This window comes from Theobroma cacao, chromosome 3, assembly GCF_000208745.1.
Source record: "Theobroma cacao cultivar B97-61/B2 chromosome 3, Criollo_cocoa_genome_V2, whole genome shotgun sequence".
NCBI lineage: Eukaryota > Viridiplantae > Streptophyta > Magnoliopsida > Malvales > Malvaceae > Theobroma > Theobroma cacao.
In genome coordinates this window covers 28,844,147-28,864,654 of record NC_030852.1, presented here as the reverse complement: position 1 = coordinate 28,864,654, position 20,508 = coordinate 28,844,147, and the positions used below count along the sequence as shown (strand labels likewise).

At 36.1% G+C, this 20,508-nt stretch overlaps 2 protein-coding genes across 2 annotated transcripts; one reads left to right on the top strand and one right to left on the bottom strand.

Moving 5' to 3' along the window:
• LOC18605576 (tripeptidyl-peptidase 2) lies at positions 577-14,574 on the top strand. The gene is made up of 34 exons (XM_018117382.1): positions 577-1,065; positions 1,192-1,270; positions 1,371-1,444; positions 1,919-2,028; positions 2,146-2,226; positions 2,892-2,978; positions 3,061-3,203; positions 3,498-3,648; positions 3,739-3,861; positions 4,190-4,273; positions 4,385-4,572; positions 4,664-4,838; positions 4,949-5,070; positions 5,156-5,235; positions 5,624-5,682; positions 6,007-6,161; positions 6,398-6,576; positions 6,706-6,818; positions 6,887-7,057; positions 7,507-7,635; positions 7,785-7,885; positions 7,987-8,104; positions 8,367-8,446; positions 8,799-8,871; positions 9,168-9,253; positions 9,362-9,413; positions 9,492-9,626; positions 9,805-9,876; positions 11,045-11,137; positions 11,767-11,862; positions 12,689-12,787; positions 13,052-13,144; positions 13,446-13,646; positions 14,252-14,574. The coding sequence occupies exons 1-34, from the start codon at positions 663-665 to the stop codon at positions 14,408-14,410; spliced, it is 4,164 nt and encodes a 1,387-aa protein (XP_017972871.1). The 5' UTR covers positions 577-662; the 3' UTR covers positions 14,411-14,574.
• Positions 16,543-19,787, bottom strand: LOC18605575 (cytokinin hydroxylase). Its single transcript, XM_007038645.2, has 4 exons — positions 19,499-19,787; positions 19,145-19,374; positions 17,893-18,504; positions 16,543-17,180 (listed from the first exon to the last, which is right to left on the bottom strand). The coding sequence occupies exons 1-4, from the start codon at positions 19,785-19,787 to the stop codon at positions 16,752-16,754; spliced, it is 1,560 nt and encodes a 519-aa protein (XP_007038707.2). The 3' UTR covers positions 16,543-16,751.

The window sequence follows — 20,508 nt, the reverse complement described above, 5'->3', positions numbered from 1 at the left end:
GGAAGATTTGCTGTGTTCAAAACTGGTTTCAATCTGGAAGTTATTTATCCTGTTTTTTATTTTCAATAATATGGAAGGGAGAAGCATTGAGTTTGGAACATCTTCTTTCAATGAGAGGAATTTTAAGTCAAAAAACAGCCAGCTGAATATGACTGGATGCCTCACCCTATCTCGGTTCTTTATGGTCATTTTTTCCTTAATAAATTTCACTGTCTTTTTCTTCAAATTAATTTCTCATTTACGCATGGAATTACTGCTAAAAATTTTTAAATTTATGCAAATGATCTACCTGTAATCATTTCGATTGATACAGAACAATGATCACTCCAAAAGGTACAGAAAAAATTGCTTTAACATAGTGAAATTTTAACGGTCACTTTGACAAAGAACTCAAAAGGGCCCATAAAAATATCCATTTCGATATGTATTGGAGTTAGATGACATTTCCTTACAATACAAGGACAAAACCGGTAATTTCACTACAGCCGAGCCCCCACGCTACCCTAAACACATCCAATCAAAACTCACCCACAAACAACGCTCTCCGCATAAACAGGTGGCGCGCTGTTCCCTGTAACGGCTCTCCTCCACCGCCCCAGCTACTAGAATTCCCAAAACACCCCTGTCTTAACCCCCATCACAAGAAAAATTGAAAAAAGAGCATGCAAAACCCGTTATTTAAAAGGCTGAGCTGGGCCAATTCCACATTGACATTATTATCTCCAACATTTGACACTCTTCCTTCTCTACTAATAATTGGACCCAAAAGAAAGCTCAGGAAGAATAATTTTAGGAAAAGAAGCAAAAAGGAGTGGAGTCATCATCGAAACGGAAGCGGAACTCGCAGTGGTACATATAGGGCGATGCCTTGCTCTTTAATAGAGACTAGCAATACTTCTTGTGGTGGTGGTGGCGGAGGTGAACAGAATGGCCGTCTTCGTAATTTCAAACTGAACGAGTCCACTTTCTTAGCATCTTTGATGCCGAAGAAGGAGATTGCCGCCGATCGCTTCGTTGAAGCTCATCCTCATTACGACGGCCGTGGCGCCCTCATCGCAATCTTTGGTACCACTTTTGACTTTTTATTGACCAAAAAAAAAAAAAAACTCTCTGGAAATGAAAAGAGAAGGAAACAAGATTTTGATTCTTGAAATTGTTTTGGTCATTCGATTAAAATTCCTGTTTTTTCAGATTCTGGTGTTGACCCGGCTGCCGCTGGCTTGCAACTGACTTCAGATGGGAAGCCAAAGATCTTAGATGTTATTGACTGGTACTTACTACTTAGCTTGTTGTACTATCTGCCTGCTATATCGGTTCTTTTCTTTTTTATTATTATTTTTAACTTACTTGAGAGTTTATTTATTTTTTAGCACTGGGAGTGGAGATGTTGATACCTCAAAAGTGGTGAAGGCTGATGGAGAAGGTCGAATTCGCGGAGCTTCAGGTTGTATTACTGTGAAATATTTGATTGACCTATGATCATGGAAGTGTGCATGGCATTTCTTGTTTAAAATGGTAGAAACAGTCAAGGTTTTTTCATGTTCCTTAAGGCTGCTTCAAATTCTAGATTGTAGTGATAGCTAAAACTTTACCTGTAGTGAATGTTGAGTAATAAGTTATTCCTGCATTCTGTCTTTCAACTGATTAACTGAGACCATTTTAATGTAGTTCTTGGACATTTCCATTCGCTCTATACCTTTTGTGCTGTTAAGAAAATGTGTGAATCTTTAAATGCATGGGCATTGTAGATTAGCCGCTAGCAGTTATGTGGGAGTATTTAGCTTCTTGATAATGTTCTGTGTTGTTCTCTTTTTGTATATACCCCATGTAGCTGGATCATCATCATCTATTTTAATTCTGAGTTGACTTCTATTTTTCTAATCCCATGTTCTGAATTTTGTTAAAAAACGAAATGTAGGGGCTTCATTGGTTGTCAATTCTTCATGGAAAAATCCTTCTGGCGAGTGGCATGTAGGCTATAAATTAATTTATGAGCTCTTTACGGACACATTGACTTCACGTCTAAAGGCAAGAATTGTTTTTCTGTTTAATTCATCAGAATTTTTACTTTTGATATATTAACCCACGATAAATTAATTGATGACCACTAGTTTCTCATCATTTCCTTCATTATTCACGTTGCAGGAAGAAAGAAAGAAAATATGGGACGAAAAAAATCAGGAGGAGATTGCAAAGGCTGTAATGCATCTTGATGAATTTGATCAGGTTGTTGAAAATTGTACTTGGTAACCTCTTGTTATCTGCTTGCTGTATGATCATAGACATAGATTTTCATATGTCAAATCCATATTTCTTTGAAGTTTTAATGAATATAATATAATTGCCTGCAGATTGTCAAATTATGTTTTATACATAGTTTTGTATCCATTGTGTGAAAGTGAAACTAGTTCTTCAATTTTTTTTATGCATCTCTTGTGGTGCAACAGTGCTGTGTAGCTAATGCCTTAATGATATTTTACTCATTTGGCAAGATTAATCTTCTATCTAATTTTCACATGCTAAGAAGGGTATTATGTGATTGAAATATATTCAGCATGTTGAGATGCACAGACTCTTTCTTTAGCTAACTACAAAAAGATTACGTAGTTGCTTCATATACTCTTATCATTCTTTTAGCTGATAAGTGGCATTTATTATATGTTTTCTTTAGTGTCCTTTGTTCATCAATTATGCATATGCTTCAAAATCTAATGTTGTTTCCTTCTGTGATAAAAATGATTCTCTATGATAAATGAAAAGTCTGTGCATCTGATGGTTTCTGTGTTGCTGATAGTGTTTTACTGGTTGGCTATCTCATATCCTCATACTTGAGCAGCATGCATTTTATTACTATTACTCTGTATAATGTGTTATTATATCCATGTGTATAGAAACATACGAAGGTGGAGGATCCAAAATTGAAAAGGGCCCGTGAAGACCTCCAGAACAGAATTGACATATTACGAAAGCAGGCTGAAGTAAGTGTCAAGGATTTTATTAAATTACTTTTCTTTACCCAAATTTATATTGCTCTGAGCATTTCTTGTATTCATGTGCCAGGGCTATGATGACAAAGGACCTGTTATAGATGCTGTTGTATGGCATGATGGAGAAGTATGGAGGGTTGCTCTTGACACTCAGAGTCTTGAGGATGGTCCTAATTGTGGGAAATTGGCTGACTTTGTGCCCTTAACTAATTACAGGTTTGCATCTTTGTGATTTATCTTATCACCCGGTTGGATAAATCTTTCTTTGGTAGACGTTTATACAGAGGGAACGAAATAACTTTTCATTGACGGAAGAATGTTAATACTAATGTAGTACCAAGTAAAACTTGGATTTGAGTGCTTGGCTTGTGGCACTATATTTGTATATTCTGTCATATTGTTAAGCGTTTTTTTAAAAATTTAAGTGTCCCTCCTTGATTTTCTGCTCTGGAGTTTCGAAAATGAACTTAATATAATTGCTAGCAAACTCTGTTGAAACCATCCTTGCAGGATTGAACGGAAATATGGCGTGTTTAGCAAATTAGATGCTTGTACATTTGTTGTTAATGTGTATTATGAGGGAAATATCTTAAGTATTGTTACAGATAGCTCTCCTCATGGTACTCATGTTGCTGGTATTGCTACTGCTTTTCACCCACAGGTACTGCCGTTTAAGCTTAATTAATCTTTTTGCGGCATTTTTCTCTTCACATTTGAATGAAAATCTTCTCACTTGCATGATGGTTAACAGGAGCCCTTGTTAAATGGTGTTGCACCTGGAGCACAGTTAATTTCATGTAAAATTGGAGACTCGCGCTTAGGGTCAATGGAGACAGGAACTGGATTGACGCGGGCACTGATAGCTGCCGTGGAGGTGGTGAAATTGCATTTTTTTTTCTGATGATTTATTTACTTCTGTGTTTTTATGGTCCTTAGGCATTTTTTGTCATATGTAACTGCTTGTTTACTTATAACCTTCTGGGATATATCCAGTCTTTGTTCAATATGAACACATATTCATATATCTTTTTGATGTATTCATGCATTTAGTGTAGATGGTTACTCATCATAGCATGTTGTCTCAGGTACTGCAAATGATATAGGGGTGTCTCTTTGTGTGACAGTTTGTCATATCACCGATAATAATATGTTGCTTTTTAATCAAAACCATTTGGCTTTTTTACCTCCTTTTCCTTTGACAGCATAAATGTGATCTAATCAACATGAGCTATGGAGAAGCTACATTATTACCAGACTATGGGCGCTTTGTTGATCTTGTTAATGAAGTAACAACTCTGAACCTTCCCTTATAGGCGTATTTGTATAGTGTATTTTACCTCTGTAATTTTTCCTCTCTCTCTAATATGCTTTGGCTGTCATCTTTGGATTTATTTTAGGTGGTGAATAAACATCGTTTGATATTTGTGAGTAGTGCTGGCAATAGTGGGCCGGCATTGAGCACGGTTGGTGCTCCAGGTGGTACCTCTTCAAGCATTATAGGAGTTGGTGCATATGTGTCTCCTGCAATGGCTGCAGGTGCTCATTCTGTGGTTGAACCTCCAGCTGAAGGGCTTGAGTACACTTGGTTAGTTAACTTCAATTCTTATGTGGTTGGTCTTGAAACATGAAGTCCATTCTTGTCCCTATTTGCATCTAACTTGTTGGAATGGATGCAGGTCCAGCCGAGGACCGACAGCTGATGGAGATCTTGGAGTTTGTATAAGTGCTCCTGGAGGGGCTGTTGCCCCCGTTCCTACTTGGACCCTTCAAGGGCGCATGCTCATGAATGGAACATCAATGGCATCTCCATCTGCTTGTGGGGGAATTGCATTGCTTATTAGTGCTATGAAGGTCTTTCTATGAGTTATTCGAGTTTTTTAGTTTTTGCTTGTTTCTTTTCCCTCCTGATGTGGTGCTATTCTGTGTACATCTAAAGGAAGAGTATTTAATGTTGCTTGCAGGCTGAGGGAATTTCTGTTAGCCCATATAGTGTAAGGAAAGCTCTTGAGAATACGTCTGTTCCTTTAGGTGTGCTGCCAGAAGATAAGCTAACCACTGGACAAGGGCTTATGCAAGTTGACAAGTTAGAAATTTTGCCCTTAGCTTTGCTTCTTTATAAGTTGAATTTTCATAGTTTTGAAATTCATCTTGACCCTTATGTTTGGCAGTGCATATGAATATATACGGAACTCTCGAGATTTTTCATGTGTTTGGTATCAAATAACGATCAATCAATCTGGAAAATCAAGTAAGTTTAGGTTGATATGCAGACAAATACTATCCAGTGTTCCATGTGTTTGGTACTATTATGCTTGTGCGCTCAGCAAATTTGTGAATGTCATCAAATATTAGTGGCAGGCGTCAACCTATGAAAAAAGAATACACAAGTGCCAAGAGCAACTAATGATATCATGTTTATATGTTTTATCTAACTTTGTGAGGATTTACATTGATATTGGAGTCAGATTTTTGCTAATTTTTACCTAATATTTGGTTTTTCATGAGCATTCATTCTGTCAATACTCAAGCAATTAATTCACAATTGAGGCTGCTTGGAGACTTAAGTATTCTCAGTGGAGTCTGGTTTATTTTTGATATGGAGCTTAACTGTAGCTCATGATGTATTTCACTTACAGCTCCTGCATCACGAGGTATCTACCTAAGAGAGGCCACTGCTAGCCAACAATCTACTGAGGTGGGCTTATTGAAAGACTTGATTAATTTTTAATTGATGGGTATTTTTCTGAAAATTCTTAAAATCAGTATCATCTGTTCTTTGCTGTTCATTTGTGTTATACATTATACTGATCAACTGGCATGCAAGGTATTTTATGTTGTACTCCCTCCATCAAGTGTTCAATTTCCAAAAGTCAAGAATTTAATTATTTACTTTCTCATCTCATTGTTCATTTCAGATTCAAAATAAAGAAATAGTTGTGAAGATAGTTTTTCCCCTTCAACTACATGTTTTTCAGCTTATCCTTGAGTTTTACAGATGCTAAAGTTACATGTTAAATAGTGGGCAGTGCAAGTTGAACCAAAATTTCATGAAGATGCAAGTAAGTTGGAAGAATTGGTTCCTTTTGAGGAGTGTATTGAGCTACATTCTAGTGATAATACAGTTGTGAGAGCTCCTGAGTATCTTCTCCTCACTCACAATGGGCGTAGCTTCAAGTTAGTTGACACTACTTCACTGTTTATATAATGTGCTTAATCTAATCATTATTTGTGGTCTGCTCATCAATTCTTTTCTTTTCTTAAACTTCTAGTATGGACTTAAAATTTAATTATTTTTTATCCTCTTTTTGCTGGTAAAGTAGACTAATCCATTATCATATTTTCCAAATTAAGTTTGTGATACTGGAAGATTGATTGTGTGAGAATGGTGAATTCTTTTCTCTTCTTCTCAGCATAGTTGTTGATCCTACCAAACTTAATGATGGTCTGCACTATTATGAAGTCTATGGAATTGATTGCAAAGCCCCATCGCGTGGTCCTCTTTTCAGAATCCCAATTACTATAACAAAGCCCAAGGTTGTAATGAATCGGCCACCACTAATTTCATTCTCAAGGATGTCATTCCTTCCAGGTATTTTTGGCACAGAATTGGATGCCAATTTATTTCTTCTGCACCTTTTATGCATTAAAGAATCTTATTATAGTATGATTTTTCCATGAGTTGAATGATTTTTTTCTTTGTGATGTCCTGTTTAAATAGGCCATATAGAACGAAGGTATATAGAGGTACCACTTGGTGCTAGTTGGGTTGAGGCAACCATGCGGACATCAGGGTTTGATACTTCAAGACGATTTTTTGTTGACACTGTCCAGGTATCGCATGCTGTGAGAATTCATACCAGATTGACCTAAGCCTTGCTTGACATGTTTGCAACATGCAGATTTGTCCATTGCGAAGGCCTATCAAGTGGGAGAGTGTTGTAACATTTTCTTCTCCCACTGCCAAAAGCTTCGCCTTTCCTGTTGTAGGTGGTCAAACAATGGAACTAGCAATAGCTCAGTTTTGGTCAAGTGGCATGGGAAGTAATGAGGCAACTATTGTAGATTTTGAGGTAAATTTCTGTCGAAAAATCTGGAAAGTTCAATTTTGAATTTTCCAGCCATTGTACAATTCTCTGACTGATTTTCCTTTTTGTCAATTATTGCTATAATTTCTTGATTAGGGATTATCTGTTGCTCTAGAATATTTTGTTGAATTGGCATGTGGATGATCTATTTTTCTTTTTCAGAGTTTTTGAGTTTCTGCTTTCTTCTTCTGATGTGTCTCCCCTCCCTGAGGGTGTGCTCAAGGAGACTTCATCCTGAATAAGTTTTATTTTTAATTTTGGCATGTGATAACCTTACCGAGTAGGTATTTGTTATATATTAACTGTTTCATGTTCTGTGAGTTGTAATATCTTGATGAATTGAAGGTGGGGATACTCTTTTAAGTGTTAATAAAATTGTGTCATGATTTCTTGCATTAAAAAGCCTTACATGTGGATTTTTATAAATTATTTAGATCGTCTTTCATGGAATTGGGGTCAACAAAACAGAAGTAGTCCTTGACGGAAGTGAAGCACCCATCAGAATTGAGGCTGAAGCACTATTGGCGTCAGAAAAACTTGCCCCCACTGCTGTTTTAAACAAGGTAGAGTGGGCTATCCTATACAGTGTGATTTGGGTCTTTTATGCTTTCTCTTTCTTTAGTTTACTTGTTGCTTTCCTTCTGGTGTGCTTGCTCAGACTTTAATAAAGCATCTTTCTTAAAATCCTCTGAATCGTTATGTTAATGAGCAGATAAGAGTTCCATATCGACCTACAGAGGCAAAACTTTGTACTCTTCCGACCAATCGTGACAAATTACCATCAGGGAAACAAATACTAGCACTGACATTAACGTACGTTTTGTCTTCAGTTGCTCATACAAAATTGCCCTTGGTATATGCAATCATTCATTTAAATGCATCTGTATGTGATTTTTTCTTCTTTGCTTCTATAGCTACAAGTTTAAATTGGAAGATGGAGCAGAAGTAAAACCTCATATTCCTTTGCTCAACAATCGCATATATGACACTAAATCTGAGTCCCAATTTTACATGATTTCTGACACAAACAAGGTACATTTTTATTGCTACTGTCAATTACTTTTGAAAGAACAATAGATACAAATTTGTGGTTTTGGTGAATTAGATTTGAACTGAGACAGTTATCCTTTATTTCATATGAAGTAGAATCTACATTTTTTATGTACAGTGCCTTAGACATAGGTGAAAGTTTATATGTTACCATACACAACAGGATTTTTAATGAGCATCTACTTTCTTCTTGTGCTACAATTATGCTGACCTGACAAAATCCCTTTTCTCTCATCCATTGTAGCGTGTATATGCAATGGGTGATTGTTATCCTAAGTCTTCAAAACTTCCAAAGGGCGAATACATTCTCCAACTGTATTTGAGGTACATTCCATTTTACTAAACTTTCCACGTATTGCAGACTTAATTTTGCTTCCTGAATGAGGGATATTGGATGCTGGTGGGACTTTCTCCTCCACTGTCCCTAAATGACAACTCCTCCCTAGGCTCTCTGTTATGGTTTTATCTAATTGAAGAAATTCCTGAATGGCATGACTTGTCTTGTAACTTGGAAATTGTCCTTTCTTAAATTCCAAAACTCTTTTGTTTTTGGAGGGTAAGGAAACAAGTTTTACGTAGGATAGCTGCCAAAGAGGAAAATTCATTCTATCAAGCTTTTCTAACAAGATGCTTAACGCTAGTTTGCTTGCACTTACCGTGACTTACCATGTTCCAGGCATGACAATGTGCAGTACTTGGAAAAAATGAAGCAATTAGTTCTATTTATAGAAAGGAATTTGGAGGAAAAGGTAAACATGGTGTCCTTAATTTTCTTTTTTATTCATATTTCATAAATGTCTCTTATAAATAAAGCACTTTGTAATGCTGCATCTAAATTATGAGGTATGTACGCAGAAAATGGTTTAGATATTGTCTTTCATGCCTTGTCATTTTGGTATTGGAGAAGGGTATACTAAAAAATGTGTCGTCAAAAAATTGTTTTGAACTAGTGACGTTTTCTTTAGTTATTGTCATCTTCCATGGCTGTTTGGAAATGGTTTTTGTGGTATGCTAATCAATGTCCCCATGGTTATTTTGAAACCAGGATATTGCTCGATTGAACTTTTTCTCTGAACCAGATGGCCCTGTGATGGGAAATGGTACCTTTAAATCCTCTGTTTTGGTTCCAGGGTATGTTTAATTTCAAAGATTTATAATTCATGCAGACCCACAGCAACTCTATCCACATGTTGTTTTCTTATTTGTAGTATGTAATTAACTTGAAGCATTATTTGCCAGGAAAAAGGAAGCATTTTATTTAAGTCCTCCAAACAAAGATAAGCTTCCAAAGGTATTACATTTATTGATGTCTCTTTTACTTTAGTAATAGCATGGAAGATGTATAATCACACTTCGATTCTTCCTGTAGAATTCTTCACAAGGATCTGTCCTGCTGGGAGCAATATCACATGGGAAGCTATCATATGCCAGCCAGGAAGAGAGAAAAAATCCAAAAAAGAATCCCGTATCTTATCAGATCTCTTATGTGATACCACCCAATAAGGTTGGGATATTTTTGCCTTTACTGTTTGAGTATTCATCAATTTCTATTGCATCCTGTATGGTACATTTCAGGAAGAGCCTAAAACAATTCTTCTGTTAAGTGATGCACCTCTGAGCTTTCCTTTCATGTTTTACTTTCTTGTTTTTTCTGTCATGGCTAATTGCATTTTTGCTGACAGACTGATGAGGACAAGGGCAAAAGTTCTTCTTCAACTTGCACTAAAACTGTAGCTGAACGTTTAGAAGAAGAGGTACTTGAGCAACTGTATATGTTAAACTTGGTATCTCTTGATTGATTGGTTGCAAGTTGTATCTCGTCATTGTTTTTGTTTTTGTTGTTATCAAACTGTAGTAATTTCTTATAGAACCTATTTAAACTTAAAAGAATTTTTTGTCGGAAACCCATATTTTTTTATTACTTCTGGTGTTTAATGCTTTAAATAGTTTATTTTATTTATTTATCTATTTATTTGTTAAGGTTCAAGATTTTTACTATTTTACAGTATCAATTAAGATAACAGAAACAAATTTCATCAAGATTAATTAGCTTTTTCATAATTCAGTGCAAGAAATTCTATAATCTAGAATGTGTTACCTAAGTCTGTTATCATACTTGCATCTTTATGGTCATAGAACTATTGTCATGTGAAAATGTCCATTTAAGGTTCCAAGGAGAAGCTGCAGGTATGTAAATTTTCAATTTTAATGGGAACTTAAACCTGCCAATTAGTAGCAGGTTTTGTAATGTGAAGGAAGTACATCAATGATATTCTTTCTTACTACTACAGAAATGAGATTTATTCATTTGTTTGTTTGTGTCGATTGGAGTAGGCAATGATATTGATAAGGCTGTGTTCTTAATAGTTAAAAGTGTTAAGTCTGACATGTATCCTGATGCTGTAGTGTGAAACTAGCAGTGTCATTAGAGTTACAATCGAGGTGCATTATGTATATTGCTTGACAGCTTTTGGAATCTGGTCACTATTTTTGTTTGAGTCCTTCCATTTCTATGGGACCCTGTTACTTCTTAGTGAATCCTCTGTTTCCAGCCTTGGATGCATTGGGTTTTTGCATTGTTGCCTCTGGGGGGGCTGACCAAGGCAAGGCAACAATAAGTTGCCTTGATTGGAACTTGTAAAATATTGTCTTTGTAGTGTTATATTTCTTTTTGACCGCGGTGGCATGATTCTGTATTGCATTTGTAAGAAATTACATTAGCTGTATGGGCCACTGTAATGACCACGTGTTTTATTTTTCTTTTTTCCCCCTGAATGAAAAGTATATTTACATGTTCCATTGTGATGACTTCTCTCATATCTCTATCTTCCTTCGGATGAGGCCTTATTTTTTAGCCTTCTAAAATATTTGTTTTCTCTGGTGTTAATATATGGAATAATGCTGGATCCACTCTTCAATTAGGTTCGAGATGCAAAAATAAAGGTTTTTGGAAGCCTGAAGCAAGATACTGATGAAGATCGGTTAGAATGGAAAATTTTAGCTCAATCTCTCAAGGTTAGAACTCTCTCTCCACCTTTTTTTAGTTTGTATATCGTATCCAATGAGTTGAAGAAAGATGTAGCTGTTTGTGAGGAATCATCCTCTCTCTCCCTAACCATTATTTGAAGAGTTAGTTTTCTCAAACTTGGTGGGTAAGTGTGTACCACAATCCAAGTCTAGCATAACCAGGTTGAATGTTCTGTTTTTCTCTTTTCAAAACAGTGGTATGCTTGTGGCAATATATACTAGTTATTTGTAGAAAATGATTTGCAGCACCTAAGTTTACTAGCTCATTCAGTACAAACTGAATATTTCATATAACCCTCTAAACAGCTCAAACATGGCGGAGAAAGTCTTGTGCCCTCCAGCGTTAGACACACTGATTCTTCAATGGAAGAAGTGTGCTATTGTAGCTTGTTGTGTTGAATTGTGTTTAACTTGGTATATATTTTCTGAAACTAGATGAAAACCCTCTTATTTTTTCTGTTCAATATGACATCTAGGTCTAGAGGTGCATGTTGCTATCCCACTATTCTTACTGTAAGAAACAGATAGTACTTCTTTTTAGATTTTGTAACTTCTTGTTTTAGGCTGTCATTAGTGCTTTGTATCAATTTTAATATGTATTATGTGTTCCTTGGCAGTCTGAATACCCTAAATACACTCCACTGCTTGTGAAGATATTGGAAAGTTTGCTTTCCCAGAGCAATATTGGGGACAAAATCCACCATTATGAAGAGGTGAGTTTTATGAAAAGCAGATTTTGGTATGAAAAAACGTCGATGGCTCTCTTGAGTCTGCTTGGGAAAGTGTCTTGTTAAGGTTTCTCCTTCTTTGTTTTGAGTTATGCTTTGCTGCCACGTAATTCCTCCTCAATTGCATAGTTTTTGTGTCCTAAGGTGGCTATGAGATTTGTGTGAACCTCAATTGCATGATTTATGCTTTCTGTTTCTAAAGATTTATAGAAGATTTAATTTTGGTTTTACTTTGTTCTGGAATAAATATGAAAGCAATTTGAACTAGCTTTAGATATGTAATACAATAAATCACGTCAGTTGCTTTAAATTAGATTTTAACTAAATTTGCAATGGACTCTAAAAAATGATGTATTGCATACTTTAAATAGTTTCTTTTTTTGTTAGATTTGTATTGCGTGGAAAGAATTTCCCTCTTAAAGTTGTTAGGCTCCATATTCTTTAATTTATTTTTTTATTTAAGCAGAGTAATGTTTTAAGTTTATTCTTAGGCCCACAAAGGCCTAAAATTTTTTAACCCTCTCTTGGTTCTAGTGGGGGCTTTGTTGTTCTCAAAGACTTAGACCTTGCATGGACTTCTTCTGATGTTATAAGTTGTAGCTAAGAAGGAGGTTGAAGTTTGTGTTTAGCAAAACATACCAGCCAGAGTATATTAATTCCAGCTAAAAGTTTACAGATTTAGAACATCAAACAACATAAGTAGCAGCTATGAGACTAATAATCTGGGTCGTGAGTTCAACTTAACAATACTCCAACTGAAAGGGGAAGATCTAACACCGATAATTGTCACTAATATAATGGAACTTTGCAGGTTATAGATGCAGCAAATGAGGTGGTTGATAGTATAGACAGAGACGAACTGGCAAAATTCTTTTCACTTATGAGTGATCCAGAAGATGAGGAGGCAGAGGTGCGAATTCAAATTGCCAATTGTCCTTCCCCTGTGCTTTCTGTCATTTTGCCCTAACCCTGGGAATTGAGCAAAGAATATTATCACAATTAAAGTTGCTAAACATGTCGTTTTGTTAATTTTTATTTTTCAAGATTTCTGATGGTCTCCAATGTGTTTCCATGCTGCTATCTCATCTCTTTATGTTTTATGCTTTTTTCTTGCTTAGTTTGTTGTTCCCTCAAATGCATAAGGTTTCCTCCTTTCCTTTTTTTTTTTCTTCAGAAAAATAAGAAGAAGATGGAGACAACTCGTGATCAATTAGCAGAGGCACTGTACCAAAAAGGACTGGCACTGGCTGAGATTGAATCTGTAAAGGTAGTGACTGGTACATGTATCACCTGTTTATGTTCTACTTCCATAAATATCTTAAAAGTTATATGTAATCAAAGATTTACTACTGCCATAAATCCTCCCCCAATCATCCCATGTTAGTCTACGACAAATTCTTTTCTTGTAATTCATCTTTTTATAGCTTTTTCATTTTCTGAGATTATTGGATTCTTTTATTAAAAAATGGGTTGATATCTGCAAATATATGATATTTATACCAACAAACTCAGTTATGGTAGTTTATCATCTTCATTAGAATTTAAAGTTATTGCCATCACCATCGTAGGGCGAGAAAGCTTCAGCCTTGGTTACTGAAGGCACCAAAGACGTGGATCAAGCTGGTGACGAAGGGATAGATATCCAGTCAGACTTATTTGAGGAAAACTTCAAAGAACTGAATAAATGGGTAGACCTGAAGTCCTCTAAGTATGGCACACTCTCTGTACTACGTGAGAGACGCTCTGGAAGGCTTGGAACTGCTCTAAAGGTATTTTATCTCATGATAATCCAAGCAGCACATTCTAGTTATTTATGATTTTTGAAAAAGAAGTAGCACTGTCTAGTTACTGTTATCTGCTTTTATTTGGTTCTTGTTTGTGGATTTACTGTTTATTTCGAATTTTGGGAGGGCGATTTGAGCATGGATATTGAAATAAACCCCCTCCCCTCTACTTTTTTTTTTTACCCTCATATCTTCTTTCAACAAAAGCCACTAAACCACCAGCAAGGGAAAGAAAAAATGGAAGGGAAACGAATAAGGAGTCTGAGAAACCTGAATTGTTGAAATTTTAAGTGACTGATGCTTTATGGCATTAGTCGGCCTGCAGAAAAATTTTATGAAGCATATTTGAGTTAAGAAAAGTATGGAATGATTTTCTAATCCCTTGATTTTTTCTTTGCACTTGCTAGTATCAACGGCCTTGGGCCGTTGATAAGGTTTTATTTTCACATTTAGTGCGTTAGTTGATTGTAAATGTGGTAATTTCCTTTATGTTGGACGGAGATATTTCTTTAAATGAAAATGTAAAACAAGTGCCCTCAGGGCACTCATTCGCAAGACCTTTTCTTGAATTTTAAAATCTGCTGTCGCAGGTACTAAATGACATGATTCAGGATGATGGAGAGCCTCCCAAGAAGAAATTCTATGAATTGAAGCTCACTTTGCTTGATGATATTGGATGGAGCCATTTGTCAACATATGAAGGACAATGGATGCATGTGCGCTTCCCTACAAGCTTGCCTCTCTTTTAAGGTTGCTCAAATTTATGAGACCAGGTGTATTCTGATAGGGGAACCTGGTTAGGTGCCAGTTCCAGTTTGACAAAAGATTGAACATTGTAAGGATGGTTTGTTTTTTTAGATAAATCATTGTGAGGATGGTTTCCATGATAATAAAATACAATTCTCTTGTCAAATTCTTGTTTGTGAGAAACTGATGTTATCTTGTGATCCACTGGGCCGCCCACTACACTAGAAAATATGTAGCTGCAACATGACGTCTGCTTCTAGAATACTCGGCAACAGGATTAGAGTGAGATGTTTTTCCGTTTTAACTTTTTCTTGTCGCCCAGGGTGTTGTGGTCACTGGCAGACCGGGAAATTACACAAAGAAATTAAGCAGAAAATTAAAAGAGGCCTGACTCTGACAGTTCGCATCTTAAACAGTTGATCCTTTGAAGGGTGGGATTTGTAGCAAGTCAACGTCATCGTCAATTATGGATGACGATTTGACATTGGATGGAGACAAAGGAGAGAATAAGGGTCTATGGATTGGTGATTTAGAAGTTGGATGTCCGAAGTTCAAGGCTGGCAAAATACCTGAAGAAAAAAGTAGTACAACTTGAAATATCCAATATCCAAGTGTTGGCAATTTTCCTTGTACCAAAAAAGGGATCCCAGCTTCAGTAGATGGGAAGCTGTAAGCCCCAATATCGCCCACAGAATTCCCCAAATAAAACTGCTTGGAAACTGGAAACAGTTGGAGAAATCCAGTCAAAAACTATCATAGAGTTTAAATAAAAGCTTGATGTGAGTTCTGAACCAAATTGATAGGGACACTGCACCATCGTGACGCGATCTATAATCTTTTAAACTTGATTATGTTGCTTGAACAATTACTGCCTCATTGACTATAAGCATGCTACTTGTTCGCGATCAATCCACAAGAGGATTATGACTACGCTCGACTTAGTTGGATCAGAGTCACAAAACATATAATGACCTTTCTATGGTTTTGTTGACGGAGAGCTGGAAATAACATAGAGCTGGTCTTTTCAGAGCTGCCTGTCAAGACCGGCACTTAGACTTTGTCGATCATGAGATATGTTTCGGCATTTTATTTGAACTTGAAAGGTGTAATTAGTCCGCAGAATCTTTGTTCTGTCCTGGACTTTTTTAACAAATGGATAGGCTGCAAGTCCCCTTCCTCGTATTTCTTTAGTTGGCCTCCTAGCTCAGGAATGATTCACGACTTGGAAATTCTTTAGCCAGCGATCAGGCTGGTCTTTCGTTGGTAGTTAAAAGATCATGATTATGATGTTATTTGTTTATTTAAGTGTAAGAATTGTTGTTGAAGATCCATTTTTGATGTGTGGGTCCTGAGTTTGAATTCCTTCTCTCCATTTTCAATTAGAAATGATACAATCTGTAGTAAACCAAAAAGATAATTTCTTTGATACACTATTAATGAAGATGGCAGAAAGTATTTTGAGTGATCATGAAGATCCAATTAATGTTTATGCAAATTAAATACTGACATCCAATAATTTAAAAGAAAATATTATATATAATGATTTTTTATTTTGAATAGCTGCTTTTCTATTAATAAAGATATGCTCTGTACATATGGGAGCTTGAAGTGCACACAAAAATAACTTCACTCCCCTGTAGACATAAGTATTAGGTAGCCAGAAACATCCAGCAACCCAGAAATACAAGAAGCAGATCCCCTCCCCTCCATACAAAATGATAAGGTTACTAAACCTTTCCAGTACACAGTAAACAAATACCAACCCATCTTGTGTCTCAGCTAGCTTTTCCAAACATCAAATACAGTACCAGAAATTCGATGCAGCAAAATCGTTCAGATAACTACATTTAATGTATTTCAAAGCAAAAAAAATTGTTTTTGTATGTATATATATATAATTTATAACATGTCAGGGTTGTATAAATATTGCTGGGTGACAATGATGGAAGAACACATACAGAGTATTAAATACTCCAAACTCCGTACAAAAAATCCTATATATATATATATATATATATATATTAGTATATATTCAAGTTATAGACAAACATGGATGATGTAATAGGTATAAACAGACACTGAATTTAGAGAAACTGAATTTTACTTTTATTTTCCATTTATTGTAACACATAAACATTAAAAAAAGTTTGAACGCCTTGTCTATGCGTGGCGCAAACAGTACGTACATATATAAAGAAATAAACAAATAGAGAAGAAGAGAATACAAGTATGGTCTTCAATTTTTAAGTCATTCTAATAACTAATTGAGGTTTATGAACTTTACTCTTCTCCTAATCTAATCCGAATATACCACAGCAAACAAAAAAGAAGGGAAAAAGGAACCTAAAGGGGTTGAACTATGAGAGGCAGTCCATGTCTAGGCCTTAGGGAAAGCAGAATAGAAGGTGAATGGCGATAACTTGGAGAAGGGGAGAAGGAAAACCTAGTGAGTATAAGGGTCAAGACAACTTTGTATTCCATCATTGTCAAATTTCTCCCAACACACATCCTCCCTCCAAACCCAAAAGGCAAGAACCCCATTTTGTGCTTGCAACCCCCGTATAGATGATCATCCTTAAACCTCTCCGGCCGGAACTCATTAACGTCATCTCCCCACATCGCCGGATCATGGTGCATGGCTACGACGTCGATCCACATGTTGGTTCCGTTAGGGATAACAAGATCATCCACCTTTATATCTTCTCTTGATTGCCTTTGTGCATTTGGTGCTGGAGAGTACAGCCTAAGCACCTCATTCATCACCCATCCCATCTGCAATCGTAACCACACAAATATATCTTTGTAAGAATTAATCCTTACCCGAATTAAACAAAAAGGCAAAAAAACAAATCAAATAAGAAGAGAAATATATATATATATATATATATATATATATATATATNATATATATATATAATATATATATTATATATATATATATTTGCACGTGAAATTCGTTTATTTAATACTTAACAGGAATATATATTTTCTACATCAACCATGACATTTGTCTACGTAATAAAAACAAAATCAATGATATGGCTAGGACTCAAGAAGACTTCGAGTTGGCCGGCTAGGACTGGGGAACCTAAATTAACCAAACTAGTTATGAAGTGTCAGTAGCACCGTCTATTCAACTTCCTGGTTTTTTTGGGGACAAAGTCCAAACTATTGGGAGTTGCCAAAGTGTCAAAAAGGAGTAGTTTGTTTCTGCATATGATATGCTGCAGACACGTTAATTTTGACCTTTGACGTGGAATGTTGAACTTTCCACTCAACAAGGATCAAGAATTTAGTTCTTTCAGGATATAGGGAAATTCTCAGACTACAACTCGGGAAACATATGTATAAATTGAGAAGAAACGGATTGGATTGAACTTTTTTGTCTTCATCAAATTAGAAAAGGAAAAAGAAGAATTAATATTAATCAAAAGTGATAGATCACATGGTGTATGTATCTTTCATATATATATATATATATTACCTTCTTTAAGCCAGCAAGCTTGGTGAAATCGATCTCTTCATCATCTCCAATCACTTCTCTGATTTCCTCCCTCAATTGGTTTTGCCAATCTGGATGCATGGCTAAAAGCAGCAACGTCCACGTGAGTGCCAATGCGGTGGTTTCATGGCCACCAAAAAAGAAAGTCTTGCACTCATCAACAAGCTCCGTTGCCGTCAAGCTCTTCCCTACCCGTCCGTCGACATGGCTCCCTTCCATCAATAAACTGAGCAAGTCTTTCTGAGGAGATCCATCCCAAGACTTCTGACGAGCATCTATGATGGACAAAAGGAGCTGGTCTATTTCTTTGCCAAGTTTCTTCGCTTCTAGGTTTTTCTTAGGACACATGAATTTGCTAAAAGGAACACCCACATAGCGGTTGGAGTTAAACAGTGTGATTTGCGTGGCCCTCAATTTCTCGAGCACTTTGCTCCCGCTCTCGAAGCTCAAACCAAAGCTTGTCCTTGCAATGATTTCCCCGGCCGTTTTTATGATTTCTCTTTCAACGTCGATTTCAGGTTTACCAGAATTTATAAGGGTAGCCCACCTGTCTAGCATCTTTGTGGCCGGTGCCACCATCAAGCTTGCCATAGCCTGCATTATCAAAAGCAATATAACTCAGCATGTTTAATTACTACTACCATTTTTAGTACTATGATGTGAGGAAAATTAGAACCAATTCTGGACTTGATACCCTTGAAAAAGCATCTGAATTTACAAATAAGATCACTATTACAAACCTAAGTTGTTATTCATATATCCAGAAAAGAAAAAAAAATTAAAACCCAACAATGATACATAAGTGTACATTCTATTTGTAAAGATGTTTAATTTTTTTTTTTTTTGAATTTGGAGTAGGAGATTTGAATCCTACTCTTTAAGTATGGAGATTATGTAATGATGTTTAATTCATTCATTTTTATTTTTTTTATTATAAATTCTCTGATAGTGAATGTAGTTTTTTTCGTTTAAAGTTAATATATATTGTTTTGGTGACCATTGTGTAAGGACTTAACCCCATCTTCAGGTTGACAATTTGTGACTAAAGTTTCCTACTTTTTAATTTTTAGACTTTTATGACACTTGGGAAACGCTGTCACTTGTTGAAAATGCATTTTATCAACAAAATTAACGTATACTTTTTCCACCACGGAAAGTGTAGATGATGGAGCCTTTGAATTTTTCTTTTTCATTTTGATAAGGTGTGTGAGAAGGAGAGAAAATTAAGAGAGACCTTCAAGTTAGCTGGAGAGAATGCAGGAGTAATAACATGGCGATGGCGAACCCAGTCATCTCCTTCAACCATGAGCAAACCGCTTCCGAACATAGGCTCTCTGTCATGTTTAAACACATTGGGTTTTCCCCAGCTCTTTCCCAGGACTCCCGACGACATTTTTTTAAGGAACTCTGGCTCGGCAATATATAAAAATGGCTCCGTCCCCAGCCAGTAGATGAACACTTTTCCTGCCAACAAAAGACAAGTCAACCAAAGAAAAGAACCATGAAGAAGGGAAAAAAAAAAAAGTAAACGTAGTTCTTTAACTAATTACGGGTTTTTATTATTATGTAGTACGAATCAAAGGCTTACCATGAGATTTTTGCCACCGAGCAAAGTAAGGGAACACAGTAGAATGTATATCATGGGAAATACCGGAGGATCCAAGTGACGAATCATTAATATTCTTATTACTTTTCATCTCTCTAATATTTCCCAGAGGAAAACTAGGAGCTGGACCTCCAAACCCATTCTTCTTAATCTTACGATAAGCTCGAATGGGCAGGATCCAGCAAGAGAATAACAATCTCAGGAAGAAATAGAGAAGAAAAGTGAGCATGGCCAAGCTGAGAAAAGTTTGGGATAGCTTGAAAAACCCCATTATCTCTCTCTTTCTGTGGCTAGCTCTTTGTATAATCACCTTAAGATATCAGCTTGTTTGGAGTAAATTTGATAAATGAGGAAGAGAATGAAGTGGGTATTTATAGATGATGACAGGGGCAGTTCAAGAATGTCGGAGTTTTGACTATTGGGCATTTGCCCCACCCGTATTTGGATTTCAACGTTTTTCAAGGCTTTTCTGTTGAATCTTTTAAAAAGATCTGCTTTTGTTTTTCTTTACTCTCTTTCGCTTTTTTTCTTTTTTGTATAAAAATAAGTAATGCTAATAATAATTGCCTAATAAATATTTCATGGATAAATAAATTAATGTTTGTTGCTGTTGCTTTTGGTTTTGTCTACCACTTTGATTTGTCTTTTGTCAAATACTGGTTTCCTTTTGGTCCCCTCGTGGCTTAAGCACACGGGGTCGGATATAGATCTGGTGTAGACGCCGCCCCGTTCTTTCTTGAGCTTCAGCCCAATCGAATCCCTCCACGTCGGATCCTTTGACTGATTTACAGCTGGCTTCCACACTACACGTGGACTTTTTTAAATCCCATGAATTTCTAGGAAGCTTAATCGCCCCGATTAAAACAAATAATATTTTTTAATGCATTCGGAAAAAAAAAAGGCTTAAATTATTTAAATTAAGTGTATATTTGACATAGTTTTTTTTTTTTTAATTTATCTATCTCTTAAAAGTAAAAATCAAGTCAAACATG